Below are 22,919 nucleotides of genomic sequence, written 5' to 3' on the forward strand. Positions count from 1 at the left end.
ATTAGACTGTACAGAAATTGAAATCTACACCCTAATACATACTATACTCATAGTCACCCAGTGCTGATGTTGTTAACATTAATAATTTGAGAATAAAGTATAACAATAATAATAATTTGCACGGTTTGATATGATACGAGCAGTGGTGGAGGTAATGAATTACAACGCGTAATTAAGTATTTTTTTCGGGTACTTGTACTTTTTTGAGAATATTTTTAAAGCTGTACTTTTACTTGTACTTAAGTACAAATTTAGCAAAATAATCTACTTTGTTACTTTTAAATCATAGTTCGTTACTGAGTACGCTGCCTACAATTTGAATTGATATTGAAACCTTTGACGGCACTTCAGTGGACAATAAAGATATCCGATCGTAAACGGACCAATAAAAGCCCTGATATCTGAACCGGTGTTGTGCCCATTTTCGACCCCCTGCCAAATTATTTCCCCTCTCGTTGAAATCGCTATATGATTGCCTAATCCTAACCCCTCCCCCACATCTAACCTTAAACCTACCAATACTAGGGGGGTAATAATCTGGCAGGGGTCAGAATTGGGCACAACACAGGGAAAAGCGGCCTCTGCAGCAGGTTTTGAAGAGCTGATCAGATATTGAGGGAGCTCAGCGTAATTTATGGACTCAAAGTTTAAACGACATGGTAGTGTTATCCTAAATATCTATATTTTGATACCGATAATGAAATATCTGACACGGTTCCATTACTCATTCTCCACAGTATCTGCCGTATATACACCAAGTCAAGTCAAGTCACCTTTATTTATATAGCGCTTTTACAATACAGATTGTGTCAAAGCACTTAACAGTATCAAATTGGAGGATAGAGTGTCAGTAATGTATAATGATAAGATTAAACACTCAATTTTCAATTTTCAGTTAAAGGCATTTCATTATTGAATTCAGAGATGTCATTGTCTAGCTCAGTTTAGTTTAAATAGTATCTGTGCAATCAAATCGGCGATAATCGCTAGAAATTAAGTGTCCCCAACTGAGCAAGCCAGAGGCGACAGCGGCAAGGAACCAAAACTCCCTCTGTGACAGAATGGAGAAAAAAAACCTTGGGAGAAACCAGGCTCAGTTGGGGGGCCAGTTCTCCTCTGACCAGACGAAACCCGCGGTTCAACGGTATACACCGATACACACTGCAGTACTCTTTCTCTGGATATGAGCTAACCGATCATTAGATTGAATCACCATTGGTAGCGTGATTTATTAATGCTTTTTTCCTCAGTTGGTGAGAACAAACATGGCAGACTTGTTACTTACTTGTTCAGATGACAATACACGGTGAAAATTCTTATTTGGGTCATGTATTCCAAAACGTAGGCTAGAATCTGTGATTGCGAAGTACAATAAATCTCCACACCGGTGCGGTGACTGACTGCCACACATACTCCTCAAAACATTAGATTCATCCACACTGGAGCCATGCCGGAGCACAACCCACGCGAACGCCAGTTCTCCTCTCTGACAGTGAGTTTGACACGCATCTGCCTCCTGCAGTTACAGAGTCTGAATTATGGGATCAGATTCCCGACAAAAGTATTGCAGTCACGGATAAAAAATTAACAAGTGTGAAAACAAAATTTAAAAACGCAAGTAAAAATATATTGCACAAGATTTAAAATTGAAAGCAAAGTTTACAGAATAGCAAACAATGGTCACGGATCGAAAAATAAAAAGTGTAAATCAAAAAATTTATAACGTATTTTTAAATATAATAAGCATGAATAAAAACTTTAAACATATTTAAAATCATATTGCACAAAATTGAAATATTAATGCAAAATTATCTGACTTGCGCACAAAATCATGTTTTCCTTGGTTATATTTCTCAGTTTTTTCCTGCTCTCAGACATTTTCTGCTCATATTTTTATTTTTTGTATGCTTATGCTGTTTTTCCCTTCGCGCCTGTTTCCACGTTCTGCGCTTGCTTTTCCAAATGTTGCGGTTAGAGTTTCATGTAAATCAGGGTGGGCTCAAGCGTCATCATTGGTCCAGTAGTTCTTGATTGACAGCTCCTCCTCAGCCAATCAGTCGAAGAGGGGCGTGGACGTCATAATGCGCCTCATTAGCTGCAGATGCTCAGCGTTCACTTGTACAGGTGAAAATGTTTAACTGTCAGCTGGGTAACATCTTTCTTTATGCCATGGTCTGTCTGAATACTCGATTCTGATTGGCTGGCAGGTGTTGATTAAATTCGTTTAACTGCACAGGTAGATCCAGGTCAGTTTAATCACATTCTATATTAATGCACTTCCTATAAACATTGGTAACCATAGTAACATACAGTTACAGTTGAATAGTAATACAGACGAAAATAACTGTCATTTTTATCGTTCCGGTCAAATATTACGTGGTTCTTCGCCTCCACGTCGTGCATTCAAATCGCTTAATGCACAGCTAGCCATTGATTATCCCTTACATACTACCTCACGAAGTCACTGTTATATGTGTCTTGCTCGCCCATACCTGACTAATAATAAGTCTTATGGTTATTACTGTTAGGAGAGGATAATATGAGTAAAAGTAATACATCCCAGTCACAATCGTTTAGTTTGCTGTTTATTGCTCGTAATTGTTAACTGTCTGTAGGCAATATTTTGCTTATTTCTTGTCATGTATTGTTTTTTGTAAACAGCTTTGCAGCTTTTTCTTTCCTGTACGGTAATTGATAAGGTTGATAGTTTTGTAAGATTTATCACATTTTATGTTACCCTGAGATTATAAAATGACATACTGAATGATTCACTTTATTCCTCAATGAATCTTCCATTTGAATGAATGATTTAATGTCTTACTCTAAAGATACTTGCCGCCACCTGCTGGCTGTTTTACTTTCATATTGTTGCTGTATTCTAACTTCGAACATTTAAAACATTAATATTATAGTGTTATGCAATTATATTTGTAGCTTGTTGCATATTGTGTTTATGTAAATAAACACAATATGCAAATAAATCATTGTGTATGTCAAATCCACCTGGCCTCTGTAACTGTCATGTTCAGTCATTCATAATTAAAACCAATTTACTTAATGTTAACAGTTCGCCAGGCAGGCGTAGCCTACAGCTGTGACAGGCAGAAACATATAACGGTGTCCTGTATAGAAAGATGTTACCCAGCTGACTGTTAAACATTTTCACCTGTACAAGTGAATGCTGAGCATCGGCAGCTAATGAGGCGCATTGGAGTGACGTCCACGCCCCTCTTCGACTGATTGGCTGAGGAGGAGCTGTCAATCAAGAACTAGTGGACCAATGATGAGGCTTAAACCCGCCCTGATTTACATGAAACTCTAACCGCAACATTTGGAAAAGCAAGCGCAGAACGTGGAAACAAGCACGAAGGGAAAAACAGCATAAGCATACAAAAAAATAAAAATATGAGCAGAAGATGTCTGAGAGCAGAAAAAACTGAGAAATATAACCAAGGAAAACATGATTTTGTGTGCAAGTCAGATAATTTTGCATTAATATTTCAATTTTGTGCAATATGATTTTAAATATGTTTAAAGTTTTTATTCATGCTTATTTAAAAATGCATTATTAATTTTTTTGATTTACGCTTGTTATTTTTCGATCCATGACCATTGTTTGCTATTCTGTAAACTTTGCTTTCAATTTTACATCTTGTGCAATATATTTTTACTTGCAATTTAAAATTTTGTTTTCATACTTGTTATTTTTTTATCTGTGACTGCAATACTTTTGTCAGGAATCTGATCCCATACTGAATGTCCGCACGGGATTGCAGGTATTCCGCATAGTTTTAATCATTCCTGCGCAAATGTGGCGAGCGCTTTATTGTAACATGAGAACACAGTCATGTAATCTCAGAAAACTGGATGCGAGCTCTCAAATGGGCCTGATTTATACAAATGAACTGCCTGTCCTCTCACTCCGATATTGCTTGTGCGCAGACTGTGTGCAATCGCGATCTCCCCGTGCTTTTAAAGTAGAATATTTCTCTTTACTCCTGGATTAAATTTTGTCAAAAGTTATCAACCATTCAGAATAGATCCACGCCTGACCGATGGAAATGCTACTGGAAATTTTATTGGCTGTAAATGAAATGCACCAGAAAGTCTTTCAACAATCAAAGATGGATCTTTAATATCTTTACAATGTAAGTTTATGCTAGAAATGTTTTGGAATGGGATATTTGTATGATTTCTACATATAAATATCCTAGTCTGTCTAACTGCATCACTACATCGTACAGACATTACAGGTCGAAGCCATCCATTTATCAAAATAAACAACATAAGACTCTTAAATCACTGCTTAAAAAAATTCAGTGTTGTCATTTCGAATACCTCAACTAAATTGAGGTAATTTGTTTTATAATTTTATTACTGACTGTGTACTTGTCTTTTTTTGTAAATTCAGTTCAGTTTGAAATCAAATTTGAAATCAAGCTTCCCTGTGCTGTAAGCTTTTGCAATAAAGTTACCCTATTTTAAAGACACAAATACACAGATTGAGCAAATGTTTAAGATTGAGATTTTTGTAATTGATCACTGTTTATATGTATGTAAATAAAAGCCTATATGAAAATATGCTCATTATATAAAGCGAACGTGTCTTTTTATAAGACTTGGATTAAACCACTCAAAGCTTGACATAATGATTGCCTTGAAGAAAAATGGATGGACAAAAAAATTTAGATATTAAAATACCTATATGGCAGTATATAGTATGTAGTTTTGCCAATGTTATGATTAAAGTCGTCATGAAATCCAAAAATTACCCTACTTACTTTTTTAGTGCACATTACTAGTCTCGTGGTGAACAATTAAACTGTGCAAGTCAATACACCAGAAAAAAAAAAATTGTCTGCCATCGTAATCTTTAATCAAAAACTGAAAATTTGCTTCTGCTCTGAATGGCGTTCTCGCTCTGATGACGTCAGGTTGACAGCTTGGGGTGAATCCTCTTGTTAAGTCATGATGTAAGGACGGCTGTTTCCGGGTCCATGCCTCTACTCGTTTCATTTGAGAATGCTATCTCAACAGCCATTTATGAGCACTATTTAATACTACATATTTAAGCTAAGCATATAAAAATTTTGCTGGGCACACTACAGTCTCTGTGTTCACAGTGTCCCACACACTAATATTTTAGTTGAAACACTGTCTGGCCATCTGGGATTTCAGTATGGAGATAAAGGTTAGGGTTATAATTTTGCAGTATTACATGACGTCATGGGTGCATATCAGCACAGTTTGTTGTAGGGATGCACCGAATGTTCGGCAACCGAAATTGTTCGGCCGAAAATAGCAAAAAAATCTCTTTCGGTGTTCGGCCGAATAAGCGAAAAGACCGAATAAATTGTACCGAACAATGACGTGACGCGATCAAATAGAGGCGCGCACTAATGCAGCAAACACGTCTGCAGTGTGAAAGTATTTAAAACTGTCAGAGAAAGACGCAAAAATAATTCCAAGCACGAAGCACCGACAGTTAGATGCTTAGCGCTGCATCTCATGTCTCCGATGAGAAGAGGAAGAGGTGGTTGATGCTGGTTACTATGATGATTGAAATCGCGAAATAGCCTCAACTGATTAGTAAATAAACTGCAGAATGTTATGTTTTCTAATACAAGCAGGGATTGCATGTATTCAAACAGAGCTGCACGAGTCATGGTGCCAGGGTTCAAAGTCCAAAGCGCGAGGAACATCTGCGTTAAAACACTGTAGCCTACTCGTCTTTTGCTCAGTAACATTTTTTTTTTTTAAAGACACATGACAATGTGATAAGTGCTACAAACATCTTCCCAAATTCGTAATGAGAATCATTTAAATATCTGCATGCTGTTGTCAACAAAAAGAAGCACTAAGATATTCCTGCGGGTTTCTGCCAAAATAAAGTCTAAGAAAAAGCAACAACTCCATCAACATTCATAAATGTTAGTATTGTAATTTTACTGTTGTTCTGTAAAGTAAAATAAAAATAATAATAATTACCCTACAACAGCTCTATACATTTATTATAACATTCACAATAGTGTTCAAATTGGGATCTGTAGTATGTTTTAAAAGAATTCTCTTCTGCTCAGCAAGGCTGCATTTATTTGTACAGTAAAAAAATACATGCCTGATTCAAGAAGGAGGTCTCAAAAATGGCCCAAAAATATTATTTTAGTAACTTATTAATTTTTAGTTAAATTTTGCTTTGTTGGTATAATGTCTGATAGAATGTTAAAAAAATGTTCAGTGTTAAGTAAATATTTTTAAATTGTTGTTTTGTAATTTATTTATTTTTTTATTTTTTTTGAAAAGCAGGACAAAACAGTAAAAAGCACATTTTGGATATTTAATTTATGCAGTGGTGACAAAAAAAAATAAATAAAAAAAATGGAAAAACAGGCCTGGGGAAAAAGAATGCGAAAAACCGTGTTCGGTATTCGGCCTTCGGCCTTCGGCCCAGTGTTCCATTTCGGAGTGTTCCTCCGGTGTTCCTTCGGCTTCAGCTTCGGCCAAGAATTTTATTTTCGGTGCATCCCTAGTTTGTTGTTTTCTTGGGGCGACTGGCAGAGCGTTAGGACCCAGAAGTGGTGAAGCGTGATGTCAGACTTAACAAACAGATATTCTTAACCGCTCCTATCCAACCGTGAATCTGCTCTGAGCAAGAGGTGGAGAGGAGGTGTGCCACAATAAAACCCCTCCCTTTATTCAATATTCTGTTTCACTTGAAAATGCATCACAACACTGAAGTCAGTTGCAACTTCTGGTTCGTGGGGACCTTAATATTGATATTTTTCAAGGTATTGAAGTTAGAAATAACTTTATCATGACCACTAATTCACGTACTTTGCTAATAAGTTAAAAGTGGGTTTTGTTTAAAGCAGCTATTATCCACATAGATCTTTGATATGAATGAATACGAAAATCATTGAATATCGCCGGCCAAAAAGTAACTGGTAACTAGTACTTTGAGTAGTTTTTGAGAAGAGTAATTTGTACTTTTACTTAAGTACTGTTTTGACACCAGTACCTTTACTTGTAAATTGTAATTGAGTATTATTTCAGCAGTGTAACAGTACTTGTACTTAAGTACAAATTTGCAGTACTCTTTCTCTGGATATGAGCTAACCGATCATTAGATTTAATCACCATTGGTAGCGTGATTTATTAATGCTTTTTTCCTCAGTTGGTGAGAACAAACATGGCAGACTTGTTACTTACTTGTTCAGATGACAATACACGGTGAAAATTCTTATTTGGGTCATGTATTCCAAAACGTAGGCTAGAATCTGTGATTGCGAAGTACAGTAAATCTCCACACCGGTGCGGTGACTGACTGCCACACATACTCCTCAAAACATTAGATTCATCCACGCTGGAGCCATGCCGGAGCACAACCCACGCGAGGAAGATAATTCCGCACACAGCTGCAATTGTAGGTTTTCAAACAGAGATGGCGACAAAGAAGCAAAACTTACGGACTGCAGCTTTAATAAAAGATGTTTATTTTTGGCCTTTTTTTGTGTTAGGAATACAATGCAAGGCGCAAACTTGCCTTGCCCCCATGAGTGCCACAGGTTAATGTGACAGAGCAACCACTAGGCCACTAGCAACCACTACATCTATAAACTAAAACTACTCCAATTATTCAAAGCCATTGAATAGTTGGGAGTAGTTTTAGTTTATTGATCAATAAGATATAGGAATACTATTAGGTATTTTTAATTTTTGGTGTGGTAGAAACTCTTATGAAGGTAAATACTAATTTGTGGTGACCATTATAATTCATAAAGAAGTGCTAAATTTCAGTGTTGCACATATCTCCTGCTATTCTTGTCTTTTATCAAAATTTCAATTTATATTAATTTATTATTAACTATTTATCTGTTGACATAAACATACTTATCAGATAATCAATACTGACCAGAATTTTTGTTTAATCTGTACATCCCTGCATAAATAGCCAGCATTTGTTGAGAATACTAGAGGAAAACTCAGAAAATGTCTAAGCCCTATGCATATGAACTGCATTCAGATTCATGCAAATGTAAACATGGGCTCTTCCCAGGCTTTGTATGACAAGTATTTGATTATGATGGCACTTGATTTGAAAAGCCCAGACAAATGCTTGACTAACCAGAATGGCACAGTAGATTAGATCTTAAGGTTTAGATTTTGTCCTTGATTCTCCAAAAAACTTCTTACATTTAGGCTGGTTATGCAACATTCAGCATCCATGCAATGTTGTATTTCAGCTTCTACCCTGGGCTGGAATGGCTCAGGGATAGTCCGAAGTGAAAAGGGAGGAAAGAGCACATCAAATCAGAGATGTCCATGATTTTAAATAGGAGCTCTAGGCGAGAACACTGTTGCACATTTCCCTGTGTATGTGTGTGTAAGTCAGGCAGTGGTCTGTTCTGCTGAACAGAGTCATGCAAAAGAGGAGAGAAGATGTGAGGATCAGAGGGAAGGGGAGAGCGGTGAGAAGAAAAAAGAAGAGCATAGAAAGACCCCAAGGTAGTGAAAATTGTAGAGAGGCAGAAATTAAGAAAGGGGTGAGAACTTGGGAAGGACGCACAGACCACCCAGTTGACACATCCTTGACTGATGGGATCTGCATCACAGTGAATGTCAGTCAGCCCTAATCTGGCTTCCTGCACCAGCATCGTTTAAAGGCTGGAGGGAAACAGAGAGAGAGAGATGGGTTTTTAAGAGGTCTGCACAGCTCTTCGTCTTTTATTTGTTGCCAAACATGCTGTCTGGGTTATACATAAACCTGTGCACTTCTTTGTTTTTGTTTTGTTTTTGTAAGAGAGTGCGAGGGTAATAAAAACTAGGTGCACTGTGCATATATAATACTTTATAATTTCATTCAAATATGTAGGTTATGTAATAGATTTTCATGGCTATGTGATGACAACAAAAACAGATATCACTTATGTGCCGTGGTGTTTAAAATCTCTGTAGGCCAAACTTGTCCTAATTCTATCAAAATTTGGCAGCACACATTAAAGTCAACGTGAAATGAAAATTTCCCCATCTATTTTCTAAATGCATGTTATTGATCTTATTGTGAATAATTCATCCATGCATGTTACATCGCCCTATATTTAAAATTTTCAATAATTTAGATTTTTGATCATCTATTTCACATGGGTGTATGTCACAGTGTGGATACAAAGATCTGCCACTGCTTCTATTATGTTGTGACTTTAAGAAAACGTGATTGTGTTTTAGTTATTAAAGGTGCTTGCTAAAGCAAGCATTACTATTACTAATGCTTAGGATAAGGGATTTGGATAGGTTTGAAGAAAAAAAAACGACAATTTTATGAAACATCGGTATGTATCTTGTACTTCACCATTTGTGCTACAGATATACTGTATGTGATGCCTCAAATCATGCACCTTGAGAAGAGGTGTGCTATTACTTTTCTAAGCAATCAGACGTGTGATTTTCAGACTAAAAAAATGAGGGAAGGAGGGAGGCGAGCCATATCTAGGGACCAGAATATCATAGAAAGTTGATGTTGGGATTTTTCACATGGACTAGTAAGCAACCAACTAGCATCCCTCTAAAACCCATCCAGAACACATTAGTGACCACATAGCAGAACCTTGATAGTCACTCTAGCATTGTGGTTGTGTTCCTTCCGGTCAAGCACCACTCATGTTTTCCTCAGGAAGAGGTACAAATCTGCTTACTAACTTGTTTTTAGAAAACAGTCCTTTCTGTGTTCACGTAGCATTCTATTATCACTTGGGGTGAGATTCTCAAAGGACAGATTACAGCGTATGTTTTGGCATGACTCGAAGTGCAGTGGAGCCATCACATCTGTCTTTGGATCTCTTAATTAATTAATGCTTTTCCCAATAGAGGTTTATCCCCCAGTTTCTCAGCCATCACTGTCAGTGTAGCCCACCCAGATCTCCTCGCCAAACTCCCTCTGTATGTTTGGTGTTTCGCGAGAATGCTGTCTAGAACTCCCCAGCCTACCTTTTTCATCTCAATAACAGCACTCAGAGAAAAAATGACTACCCTGCAGGCAAGAGGGAAAGATATTACTCCTTTAAACACAGTGCTTTCAGATGACTGCCATGTAAAGGAAGAGCATGCACTTCAGACGAGAGCTTTGTAATAAACCCAGTATTCTTTCTCTCCCTCTTTTTCTCTGAAAGGGGTCCCGCTGGAGCAGTTTGTGTCTCTCATGGGGAGGAAGATGTCAGCAGAAGATCCATATGAGAAGACGAGGCAGATATTCAGTGCATTTGATGTACACTGTATGTTCCTCCTCTCTTTCTCGATGTGTTCTGCATGTATAACACTTTTGCTTCAATACATTTGAGTTGATACAAAATTAGACTGGTGATATATCTGCTTACAGACCTCATGATCTTTATTTTGTGGAAATGCTAAAGAATAGCGAATCAGTTGAAACACCTGTGCAGTCTTTTTGAACTATTTTGAGATTGTCTTCTGTGCAAGTACAAGGCATATGCACACTAAATGTGTGGTTTTAGCTGACACTTTTTTTTTAACAGAACAGTGCAAGCGACAAGTACTAAGGTGATTATGAATATATGTCACATACTAAGTTTAGGCCCCATTAGCCAAGGAGAACTAGAAGTAAACAATATTAGAGGCCTAGAATAACTGTGAACATCATTTCTGTGCAGTTCACATTTATTAACCAAATTAGTTGTGCCAGGAACTTGTGGTTTGCTGTGTTTACAGTTCCTGTAACTCAGGTGGTAGTGCGTGGTAGAACGTCTAAGGTTTCGATTCCCAGAAAAGAAACATACATATTGGTAAAATTTGTACCCTGAGTCGCTTTGAATAAGTATGTGCTCACTTGTCGCAGGGAGGATTTTTAAAAATTGTTTTATTATTCTTCTCTAAACAAGGGTTGGTGCTTTTGTCAACTATTACCGTATGGTTGCAACTTTCTAATGTGTAGTGGTATTGGGGATGGGTGGTGTTTTCATATTATTGCAGTAGAGGGCGCCATGTGTCCTTTTTTTGGTCCACTGTCCAAAGAAATAAACCTTTTTTGTGATTTAACTTCTGATTTTTAAACAGTTAATGCCTGATAAACTAGAAGGTCAAATACAGAGGTTCCCTTCATCTTTAACTGCTGTTTCTGAAGTATTTGTCTGCCCTATATGAAACTATAGGTGTCTGAACCAATGTTTTGGGCTTCAAGGTTGGGTAGAAAACAGTAAAATGGGTCTCGTGGTCTCCGTGGATCATTTCACCCTCCCTGGAACTGTTTGTAGGATATTCCAATGAGAGGCAAATGTAATTAACTAATTAATTTTGTTACAGAAATAATTTCACTGAGTAAGTTAGGAGTGACCACAGGAGGAGGATATCAGCTGACCTTGATTGAATCTGCTCAGAATGGTCGAGGGATCTTATTTCATTAACCCTGCTGACCCGCCATTAAAGAGGAAAACTGGTGTGTTTGAGCAGAATATTTATATGTGTGAAGGCTGCCTCTTCAGTAGATGTTCGATGGACCCATTATTGCCCGAAGCTGACTCTCTCATTCACTTTCTGTTTATCTCTTTGGTATCTCATTTGCTTTCTCAGAGTGCTTTGAAATATCTCTGACTTCCTGTGAGCCTCCCGATCAGGCTTTGGAGCATTTTTACATCCTCCTAGGACCTAAAATAGTCTCCAGCAATAAGTAGAAGGCATTTAAAAAATACAGTTGGCTTTTAATTAGAATTGTGAATGTTAATGAACCATCAAATTCATCTCGAGGACCAAATTGCTGTGAGCGAGTTCACTCAACCCTTGTACGAATTCTGAGCGACCTGAAAATTAGCTAATTTTAGAAACGAGATTGGAAGTGTGATTCTGACTTACTCTTAACTCACCCAACTTATTGCGATTCCGGTCTTAACTGTGTATATCGGCACTGACAATTGGTAGTGCTATAAAATGCTCTTTGTATCACATTTGAATCCTTTTGAAAATGAAATTGGCTTCTCATTAAACAGTTGTGAATGAACATGCACAGCTGGAAAGCTGAAGGACAACTGTCAAGGCAGGTGTTCTCCAGCAGAGCTTACATGCTAGCAAAGTGTCTTAATAATTTCAGCAGTTCCCAGATTGATTGTCTTTGTTCCTCTGCCAGCTAAGCTTAAACCCTCTGTCCTGGCTTTCTCTGCCTGATGTTCCTGTCAGACTGCCAACAGAGGCAAGTCCTCTCCTATCTGCGGCTGAACAGTTTGCGCTGGATGAGATGTTTGACTGTTTCATCTGCGCCGTCACCCCCGTCCTCATCTTCAGTGGGGACACGCTGGAAGCTAAAGCGCGCTGAAGTGCGTCGCTCCCATTCAGAGCTGAAGTGGCAGCCTGCCCGGTGACAGAGCATGCTCGGTGCATTTGGAAACCCTCCCGTTCTCACCCGGTGTGAAAGTGAGCTCAGCTCCCTGCCGATTCCTACTCAGGCTTTGTCATCAAAACAGTTGTTTTCTCCCGCATTCAGCAAATAAATCATGCAATTAGGCACATTTCTAACACTTCAAATCCTTTTGCATATGAGAAGTGTCATTTTTCTAGTTTTGCACAGGTCCTGTGGTTTCCGCAGGTGTCCGCTCTCTCATCCCTGTTGTCGTGGCTGTGGAGGGCAGTGTTTGGTTACGGTTGGTGAGCTGGTGTTGTCGGGTCTGGTGTGTTGACATGCATGTCACAGCGCTCCGCGACCCCCACCCCCCATAATCCCCCCGCTCAGTGCACCGCTGTGCCTCTCATCAATTCAGCAGACACGCTAAACAGATTCCACTCTCAGCTCTGACTTTGGATCCGAGCGCTCTAAACTTCCTCAGGGGAGCCATTTCCTGCAAATCAAAGTCCTGCGTGCCAGCCGCTGAGAAGAAGGCACAACAAGCTGTTCCTTTGAGCTCTCAGGAAGAGGCTCCCAGAGACACTCTGAGATCTCAGCTGGTCTTACTTCTTGCTCTCACAATATCAGGCAAAAAACTGCAAGTGGACTTAGGGATACTTCATTTTCCATGCCGTCTTGCACACAGTTGAGTGTGCTAGCTTTTCAGAATATATTCTTTTGACCACGAGTGTGGATGGACACATCTTGTGAACCATTTTTTCAAGTGCTCAGATCATTCACACATGCACTGTTGTAGGACTGGGTAATTTTAACGGTTAATTAAAACATTTTTATTCCTTTTTTTTCATGGTTTTGATTAAAATTTTAAATATTACAATTAGACACATTGACGATACACCAGTGGTTACAGTTAAGAGAGAACAAAACTGTAGAACATATCCATAGTCTTAATATCAGGCAATATCAGTGGTCAAACATGTCCACTATTCACACAGAATATTTTTTGGGGAAAAAACAAGACACTGGCAGTGGAATGAAAAAAAAAAAGAAAGGTTATTTGAGAACAGAGTTGAACTTCTTTTAACTTGAGCACCGCATATTAAAATGCCATTTAATGCATCAGATGCTACAAGAGACGAGACGTCAGCGCAGTGGTCAAACATGTCCACCAAGTGCATGTTTACATAGAAAACACAATGGAAAAGCAGCACAGTAAAATGCTAAAATCTGTATGTTTGATATTTCATGTTTGCATGATGGTGATGGGCTAAAAGGCTGTTATTGTCTTTGTTTTAACAAAATATTTACTCTTAAGTTTAACTGGTATTAAACTTTGTCATTTTAAATTTGAATTGTCTTGCATTTTTGAGGTAAGGCCTGTTCACACCAAGGAACATAACTATAAAGATAACGATAAGATATAATTCTAAAAATCGTTCTCTGTATTAAAGAATAGCAGAATCCACACCGCAACTATGATGATAAAGGCACAGAGAAACGATATCATTGGAATCACTTTCAGAATTATTTTTTTTGAGCTAATGAATGATAAAAACATGACACCCAATCAGAATCATTCCTGCTATAACAAACTTGAGAATTTAAAGCGGCAGACGAGTGTGCGCTTAGAATAAACCAAAGATATCGTCTGCTGGTGTGGACGCTAATATAGTTGTCTTTATAGTTATCGTTCTTGGTGTGAACAGCCCTTTAACCTCTAAAACTGAATGTCTTTTTTGCGTGAGAAATATTTAGCATTTTTATATATGATATGTTTAAAACATGTTTGCACAATATATGCCTATATATTCAAATTTCTTCGATCTTTTATTCAAATATATTTATCAAGTCATTTGTTTTACATTTGCACCATGTTGACCAATTTTTGTGTGATGCACTTGGAATAAAACTTCTTTTAACCAGATGGTTGACAAAGAGAAAGTTACTTTAATTATGTTGCAGTTACGTTTTTAGTTGACTGGTTAAACAAAAAAAATCTTGAATTGGCCAAAAAATTTCTAAAAGAAAAAACCCAAGATTTTATTTTTGTCATATTGCGTGGTCCAATACTGTTGTCTGCTAACAAGTCCTCGCAGAGTCAAAGTCAGGCCTGTTTGTGGACTGTGTGTGTGAACCCTAGCGGACTGTACTGATGACGAAAATTCCATCACAGTCTGTGAGCTGGAGCAGAACGCGGACAAGGGAAGTGTACTTTCGGCTTTATCCACCAGCTTTTTAGTGAGTGGAACGAGCAAAGAAAGCTGATTTTATTCCTTAAGATAAGCAAAAATAATGAGTGCGCGCTCTCAGGTGTGCTTATCTCATCCTCTTTGCTTGATCTCACGCAAGTGTGGCGCTCTAATAACACACCCGCCCTCACATTGAACAACTTTTTGATGTTTTAAAGTATTAGTCTTGTTAACACTTGCTCTGAATTTTTGTGCTCTCTACAGGTCGTGGCTTCTTGAAACTGGATGACTTCAAAAGCGTCTTCAATCGGGTTGCCCCTCGTCTGCCGGAGAGGACTGTGCTGGAGGCTTTCCGGTAAGAGCTCAGTCCCACGGCCTCTCTGTAGATACATCATTCAGAGGGTTCTCTGGTCTGAATCTCTCATGTCTCTATCATCTTCAGTCTTGATTTCCTTTTCCAAAGTAGATTACAAAGGCAGATGGGTGTAATTACGCCGTGAATGTGAAGTCAGAAAGAGATTTTTGCGCCCATCGCTCAGAGCAGGCCTTCCACTTCAACCTCAGCAACAAGCTGTGTGTTTGGCCGAAGCTTTGTTACTCGAACCCCTCCAGTGTGAGTGAAAATGTTTGATACAGTCTCATGTGAGAGTAGCACAGGTCTGAGAGTCTGGAGGCTTGCGGTGTTGAGATCTGGCTGCTCATTAGGGTGAGAACAGTTCCTTTGTGCCAAGCTCCCTGTGGAGTTTCTCAGCCCCTTTCCACTCCTGTTCAGACCCGATGGCTGCTCCACGTGTCTCTGTACACCTCATCTTCGCTGTCTCGCTCAAAACTGCTCTGAACAGGTGGGATTCCGAGTCTGCGCGTGCTGTGCGTTCACACCCATTTCAAGCAGTTATCACTAGGCCCAGAGCTATCGCCGGATCCCAAAGCCAATATGACATTCGACAATCTCCCACCAAGATCTCCGCATTACTTTCGTACTATGATGTATCTAGAGGTTTCAGCTTGTCCCTGCGTTTGCAGTTATAGTGACACATTATTATCAGCCCTCAGCTGAGTCTCTCTTCTCGGTTTCTACTCCTTTTGAAGAGGTGACGTGGATACTGTACGCGGTTCTGAGATGGGGCAATTAATCTCTTTCATCCTTTGTTTGAGGGCTCAAGAGCTCTGAGATTCGATACACGTCTCCTTGTGCACAAACGTGTGTGTTTGTTTGTGTTTTGGACAGATTTAGTGCTTTGTTTGATGTGACTCATCCTCTGCAGTTGGCCACTGCTGCGAGTTGCAGCTACTGTTGAGAGCAGCTACTGTTGTCCTGCAAAGCCGGCTAATATACGGACACCCTCTCACACCACGCAAACCATGATCACTGACAGCACAGATACTGTGTCCCTCTGACCTTAAGCTCAGCTGACTTACTAGGAGTTGATAACCTCAGATCCTCTGTGAGTCACTGTTTTGCTATGATTGCAATGACATGCCAGCACTGCATTGGCAGAGTGACTTATGAGTGCAGGAGGCATTGTGGCATTTGTTTTTTTTTAATTAAAGGCTGCAGTCATGTCAGAACCGAAGCGCTAAGGGCTTATGTCACGAAAAATCATGTAGCATGACTTTAGACATTCAATTTGTATCTAGTGACTTCTCATTTGGCATTAGGACTGTAGCTATTGATTATTTTGATAATCAGCTAATATAATGATCCAATATTAATCTGCAATGTACGGAGATTGATTTTGTTTTGGTATTAATTATATACTATTACAATAGTATAGAAGTAGCTTTTATATTTTATTTTCAGTTTAAGTTTTAGTAATTTTGTTACATAGGCCTACTTTTAGGAATTTTTCTTATTTATATTATTTTTACTTTTTATTACTTTTTAGTAATTTTAGTACTTCTTTTATATTATCTAGTCTAGTCGCCAAATATTCATTTTAGCTTTCTGTTTTCTTTTCTTTTTTTTATTTCTAGTTAACAATAACAAGGTCAATCAACTATTCAACAACAAAAATACAAATGAACAAATAGTTTACTGTCAAATAATGCAGACTACTCGTTTTAGCCTTGTTTGGCTAAGCCAAATGCCAGTGATTCCCTTTTGCCCTCTCAGGTGTTGACCTTCACCAGTTGAGGTGGATCTCCCGCTATGAAAAGCCATGTAGATGTTTGACTTTGCAAGAGTAGAGAAGCACCTGGAACAAACAGGAACACTCGGAGCACTCTGTGCGTGTGTGTGTGTATTTGTGTCTTCGCGTGTCAGTGTGTGCGCTCCGGTCCCCAGCTAGCGCACGTTCAAAGTCATAACCTTCACGCCGCTGTGCCATCTTGTTTTCCTCTCTCCACCTCCTCCGGTTCTCCTCCGCCCCGTCATCCTGCCACCGCTGACAGAGTGTGGCAGCAAACGGACCGAATGGAAAAAAACGGAATTCCAAGGAAGAAGTGAAGGAAGAGAGAGAGAGAGCTCACCTTGAATGTTGTGTTTGGAGTTTATCTGCAAGCCCAGGGCTGTGTTTAGAAAAGATTATCACAACAAAGTGATAAGCGGGAACGTCCGCCTTTGGTGTCTCTTTCAGAGGGTGCGCGGGGTGCCCCGTGTGCGTGCACGTACGTGTGTGTGTGTTGTCAGGTTTGCTCTTCTTTTATACCTTGAGATGAACTGAAGCCTCTCTTTTGAATCTGTGTTTGTGTTGCGACCCCTTTGTGAAAAAAAGAACAACACCCTTTTCCTGTCCTTTTTGGCATAATTATAGCAGAACAATGGAGCGCCTTGCAGGCTTCACACCATTAGCAGACGTGCTGTTGCCTCTTTATGCGCTAGAGATTGATGGACATGTGCTGCCTCTCTGAATGAATGTTAACATCGCCATTTCTCCCCGCTGCTTGTTGCCATGACGACGTGGTACGCAGAGCTGGTGCCATCACACCTTGAGCGCTGCCTGCGGTTGTTTTTCTTTTTTTTTTCTTCTTCTTCTTTCGCTACTCTCTGCTTTTCTCTTTTGTTGTCGCCGTTTCCAGAGCAACTATCTGCCATCACCTTTCCATAAATACCTGCTGCACACACATTCTTACAGTTCTTGGGTTACATGAATGCAGCGTTTTTTCCCCTCTTTTTCACTTTATCCTCCTCCCCCTCCACATTGCTCTCGTTCTCTCACCCGCTGAGGAATCTCAGGTTTCTCATTGTTCTCCTCTCTGATGTCCCAGCTTTAGCCTGGTTGTGCTGACAGACTTGTCCTTACTAATAAGTCTAAAGGAAAAGCCCATTTTGCATTGTACATCCTTTCATTATCATTTAGTGGAGCTTTTATGTGCATTACTGTACATCCATTAAACCTGATCGCTTTGCATATATCTTCCTCTTTCTTGTGACTATACAGGACACACTGAAGTCGGAGAATTGAGCCCATGGAGCAGTCAGGTGCTAAAAAGTGTTATGTTGGTTGCTAAAACAGAAATCTTTTGTTTTATATTCGCCTCCAGCACAGGAATCTGAACCAGCATGCTTCTTGTGCACCTGTTTGAGGATCTGCCACTGTCTCAGCAAGCATAGTGCATTCAATTTGAGTAAGTTCTGTTTAGTTTTGAATAGGAAGGCGGGGTATTAATACACATTTCCAGATGTGATTTGATTACTGATTTGTAAGCTATTGATTCAGTTCTGGTTTTGATTCAGATTCATTTTTGGTATATTTCAGTTATAATGTCCATTTATTCTCCTAATGCTGTAAATGATAGGACCAATTAGACCGATTCAAACTGGTAATTCATCTTTTTGAACTTTTCATTAAAAGGAAGGAAATGACTGGTTGCGCTGTATGTTTTTGATTTAACAAACTGAAGAAAAGTCATTTGTTTTGAATCATGTATGGCGATTGAAAATGGCTATTTTTGGACCCAGTCCTAGTTTATACTGTATTAAAATAATAATGATAGTAATTCAAAAATACTCATCTTGTACAAGTTGTTTGTGAATCAGACTACACAGATTATGTTGTATGTTAATTGAAAATCAATATTGTTCCCCAGCCCTAGTATATACAGTATCAAAACTACAATGGTGGCATTTTTTTTGTTTTTATTCAATGAAAAGAAACTGACTCATAAGTTCTTTAGAGGTCTGGGCTACATTAGGTGTCACTGTTTTATATGTTTTATATTTGCTACAAATCACTGTTTTTTAGCAAATACTGGATGTCAGCTACAATAGTGGATTTTTATTACAAATTTGTCAGTTTTACTTTGAAATTAAGTAAAACAAAGAGAAAAGCCTGTAGAATAATGGAAGCACTTGCCCTTATCAATGAAAAATGTAATTGCATCTCTCTCTCAACTGCAGCGATGAGTGGCGGTTTACTTGTACACTCCAGAAACGTTGTGTTCTCTGCTTCTGTCTTTAGAGTCTCCCTAATCTGAAATGGAGGCTAATGAAAAAGTGAATTAATTAGCATTCCTAAATTAAACTTCTCTAGGAGTTTCGTCTTATTAACCATTGAGTGCTTTTTATGTGCCTTTAAAAAATATTCATGCAAATTACCCCACAATGTGAACGCCTAAGGCCAAGCAAGAGTTTATGGCGAATATCTCTCTCTCTCTCTCTCTCTCTCTCTCTCTCTCTCTCTCTAAAAAAAAGATTTTCATACCTCTGTTTTAAATATGCATACCTCATGCCTCCGGTATCTCATTCTGTCCTGTTTAGGTGGCATCTGTGCTGAGGAGACCAGCCACATGTAGGAATAGGGTCACGACTCCTTCATGCAATTTTTTCCCCCAAGAGTGGCAAAGAGAGAGAGAGAAATAGGTGGTGGGGGGGAGAAATGAGGAAAAACTCCTACAGATCAGTAGCAAATTAGCCCTGCCTGGTCTCAGCATGAGTGCATTTACTGCATATTGAGAGTTTGCCCTTTCCCTTTGCCACCATATCAAGGTAATTACATTTCCTTTGTAGCGCTCTGAAAGGAGGTATTGCTGGCCTGGAGTTTCACTGCCCGCCCATGGAAGCACAGAGTGCATAAATCCCTTAAAATAGCTCTTTTTCCCCCTCTTCCTGCTGACACAATAAGCTTAATGAAGGCACAATAACACCGCCGATTCAGCTCTGTGCTGGACACTCAGAAAGCTGCTAATGGTGAGCTGAAGAGCGGCTTTTGGAAACATTAGCATTATTCCTTCACACATATCACACACACATACACAAGCAAACACTCTCACGACCGTTTGACAGAGCAATGGACCCGGTTTTGTGGGAGGTGGAATGGTTTAATCTAATTTCAGCTAATTTCCTCAGTCCCTTGCTTTTTTTTGTCATCTCGTTGAAATAATAAATTGCTGAAAAAGGGCAAAGCCTGCATCAGGGCTTGCATTATTTTCCCCGTCTGTACTGAAAACTTCATCAGCCATGCACAGATGCGGAACGGTGATTAGGAGTGAGACAAAAAAAAAAAAAATGCTTAGATGAATCTTTTCATTTTAGATTTTCCTTTGTTGACCCTTTATCTGCTCTGTCTTGTTCTCTTTCTGTCTGTTTCTCAGTCTTTAGACAAGCGAGCTGGTTAAAGGCAGACTCAGAATTCAAGCAGGGTTGCCAGAGGGTAATGCAGTAATCACATTGGTTCCCCTTAGAGTGGGCGAATGGGTGAGGAGAGCGGTGCCCTCTGCTTGTGGCTGTTCCTCCAGCCTCTGCATACGTCTGGCTGGCTTCAGTTGCAGAGGGAGGCTAAACATGCACCCTGTGTAAATGCAGAAAATCCATTTCTTTTTGTATTGTTCCACGTCTGCCTTAAAGACGTGCTCTTTTAGCCCATTTAATTTTGCATACGTACTGTTTCTGTATACAATTTGACAGCCATATATAACTGATTTTTGCCTGGAACCTGATGGTTTTGTTTTTTCACCCTGTGGAATTATTTAGAGCTTGTCAGTTCATCTGAGATTTCCAAACTGAAATGTCTTCGGTTTCTTTTTAAACCAATGGCTTTTAGGGAAAGGGGGAAGGGGAGAATCAGAGTAATTCCACTGGGATCTTTGTACATTGTGTAGTTGCCATGACAATTACATTATAGTCTCCACTGGCAATCATCCACCTTGTAGGAATTCTAATGAGGAAGTTTCCCCCTCCTCTTTTTTTTCTCCTCCTACTTTTTTTCTGTTTGGGTGTGTGTGTGGCTATCAAGGATCTCCTGCCATAGTGGAAAACTGCGTTCCTTGAAGCGAAAATATAAGTGCCTTTTAAATAGGGCCACGGAGGGGGCCACGGTCTGCTGTCTGAGAGAGATAGCAGCATGCTGCTGGGCTGTGCCCATTACTCTCTCTCCCGGGTTCTAGGCTAATAAAGATGAGTTGATACGTCCGTCAGAACCCGCCTCAGAAAGTCTGAGACAGCGAGAGGCGTTGTTCCAGGAGTGAGGTAACATTGGTGGCGCTCCCCGAAGATGGGCGATAAGCATGCGTGACGAAAATAGCTTTAAAAAATTACCTTTAGTAACAAAAAGCGTGACTTTTTCTCTCTCTCTTTTTAAATGGCACCTTTCTGTGTTTAATATGCTTTCGAATGTTATTCATTTAATTTCCACCTGCAGGCATATCCGTTACTGCACATAAGACACCAAATTTCACGCGTTTGATGTGTACCGGTGAGATCATAATCTAAGAAGTGATTTAAGGAGCTTCTGGAGCGCTGAATAAATCAATGAATTAATTAAGGCTATCAAAGAATATGATCTCTCTTCTATTGAGGGTACGTTCCAACCGAGCTCAAATCGCACAATCTATCGAGGTTTATTTCCTGATACAAACGCAAGGTCACTGTAGCCCCTTTTACCAGGATTGATGTTGTCTGTGCTCTTTTTCCACTCGTGACACTTTATCATGTTTTTTTTACTTTGGGCGGCATGATTTTCACTTGAGGATACATTTTTACTTGTCAATATTCTCATTCCCATTGTGGAAGAGGAAGCAGTGGCAGCCCATTTGGTCTCAACACTGTAAGCTGCTCTTTATCGATGCTTATGCTTCTCTTGGTACTAAATCAAGACGTTGAATTGGGCTGAAGCCACAGGACAAGCAAATTCTCTCCAGGATGAGAGGATACAGGAAGTGCCCAAGCTCCAAGCCGTTCTGAGCCAGGGGCATTAAGTAAATCCTGGCCATTTACTGCATGTTGGCTATGTGTATGTGTTTGATGTTGATGGGATGGGATTGCAGGGATGGAAGGAAGCTCACTGCAGCACTTGTGTTTGTCCCGCATTCTCCTCTCATAAGGACCTTATATAATCCCTGTTCATGTTCCTGCTATGTTGTGCTATGCTCATGTAATATTCTTTCAAACGTATCAGAAAAAATATTGTCTTTTATACGCAGACAACCATTTCAAAACTGCTTCAGAAGGGAATTGGTCACCTAATAGAATATTTGAACTGTGTTATTCAAATAGAAAGATGGAGTAGGGACCCCTTTATATGTGGATGGTATGTGATGTATAAATAACTGAACTCTTGATTCTTAAGCTTTGAAGTTAACTCAATGTTCTTATTTTTTCACAAAATTTGAAAAACAATTGTCAGAGCCCCTGCAGTACTGCCGTGGACTCCCCGGTTGAAGACCCCTGCTCTGTTGTAATGAATAGCTTGCTCTGTAAAACAACATGGGTAGAGGCAACAGAGATGTTCTCTAGAAAATATCTGGGAAAGCAGCAACCAATTATGTTGGCAATCATATTATTGCACTGGACAACATTTCTCTTTATAGTCATCATTTACGAAGTACACTGCAGGCTTTAAACTGTTGGTTCTCCAATATGTTGTACGTCAAAGACAACAGCTTGTTTTAGCACAGTGCAATAGAATTATGCCGCCATGATGCATTCGCAAATAGTTTTGTCAGAGTGACAGATTTTCCAGTGCTTATATGAAATATTGCTGCATCACACTCTGCTGAACTGTAGTGATTTGCGAACGGACTTAAAAAAAATAATGAAGATAAAAATGTTTGACAAAACACTCTATAAATCCTCCACTACATTATTGAAGTATTCCCCGCTAGACTTGGCTGGTTTTAGAGTGATCTTGGAAAGAGTGTGTACTTGTAGAAATGTTGGTTATTTGGAGGAGCTATTATTGTAAAAGTAAATGCTCTGTTAGAATACTTTTAAGGAACGGCATTTGTGTCTGCACTTAGAGTAAATGACTGCTCTAAATCTCTTATGGTGAATGCCAAGTATAGATCTTATATCCGCCTCCCTTCAGTCAGAGAAAATAGGCATATTTCTATAATATAAGAAGTCTTTGTTTAGGGCTTATTCCATCATACATTTCCTTTCCTCCCTCTCTGTGTAGATCTGTCATTATCAAGTAGAGGAGTTTCCTTGAACTTCTCTGGGATGTCTTGGA

The 22,919-nt window shown here is 39.3% G+C and overlaps 1 protein-coding gene across 6 annotated transcripts in view; it reads left to right on the top strand.

Annotated features, from left to right (window-relative positions):
- Positions 1-22,919, top strand: part of efcab11 (EF-hand calcium binding domain 11) — a 76,101-nt gene that overhangs the window by 5,952 nt on the left and 47,230 nt on the right. For 4 of the 6 annotated variants that reach the window (XR_009266743.1, XM_058749577.1, XM_058749579.1 and 1 more), the window contains exons 4-5: positions 10,167-10,268; positions 14,797-14,887. Coding sequence is in view for 4 of the 6 variants with exons in the window: in XM_058749577.1 (XP_058605560.1) it covers positions 10,167-10,268; positions 14,797-14,887 (193 nt within the window). In the remaining 2 variants the exon portion in view is untranslated. Of the gene's footprint in view, positions 1-10,166; positions 10,269-14,796; positions 14,888-18,015; positions 18,100-22,919 lie in introns of all 6 variants that reach the window. The other 2 variants (XR_009266742.1, XM_058749580.1) reach the window with 2 other exon arrangements.

This window comes from Onychostoma macrolepis, chromosome 17 (assembly GCF_012432095.1).
Source record: "Onychostoma macrolepis isolate SWU-2019 chromosome 17, ASM1243209v1, whole genome shotgun sequence".
Taxonomy (NCBI): domain Eukaryota; kingdom Metazoa; phylum Chordata; class Actinopteri; order Cypriniformes; family Cyprinidae; genus Onychostoma; species Onychostoma macrolepis.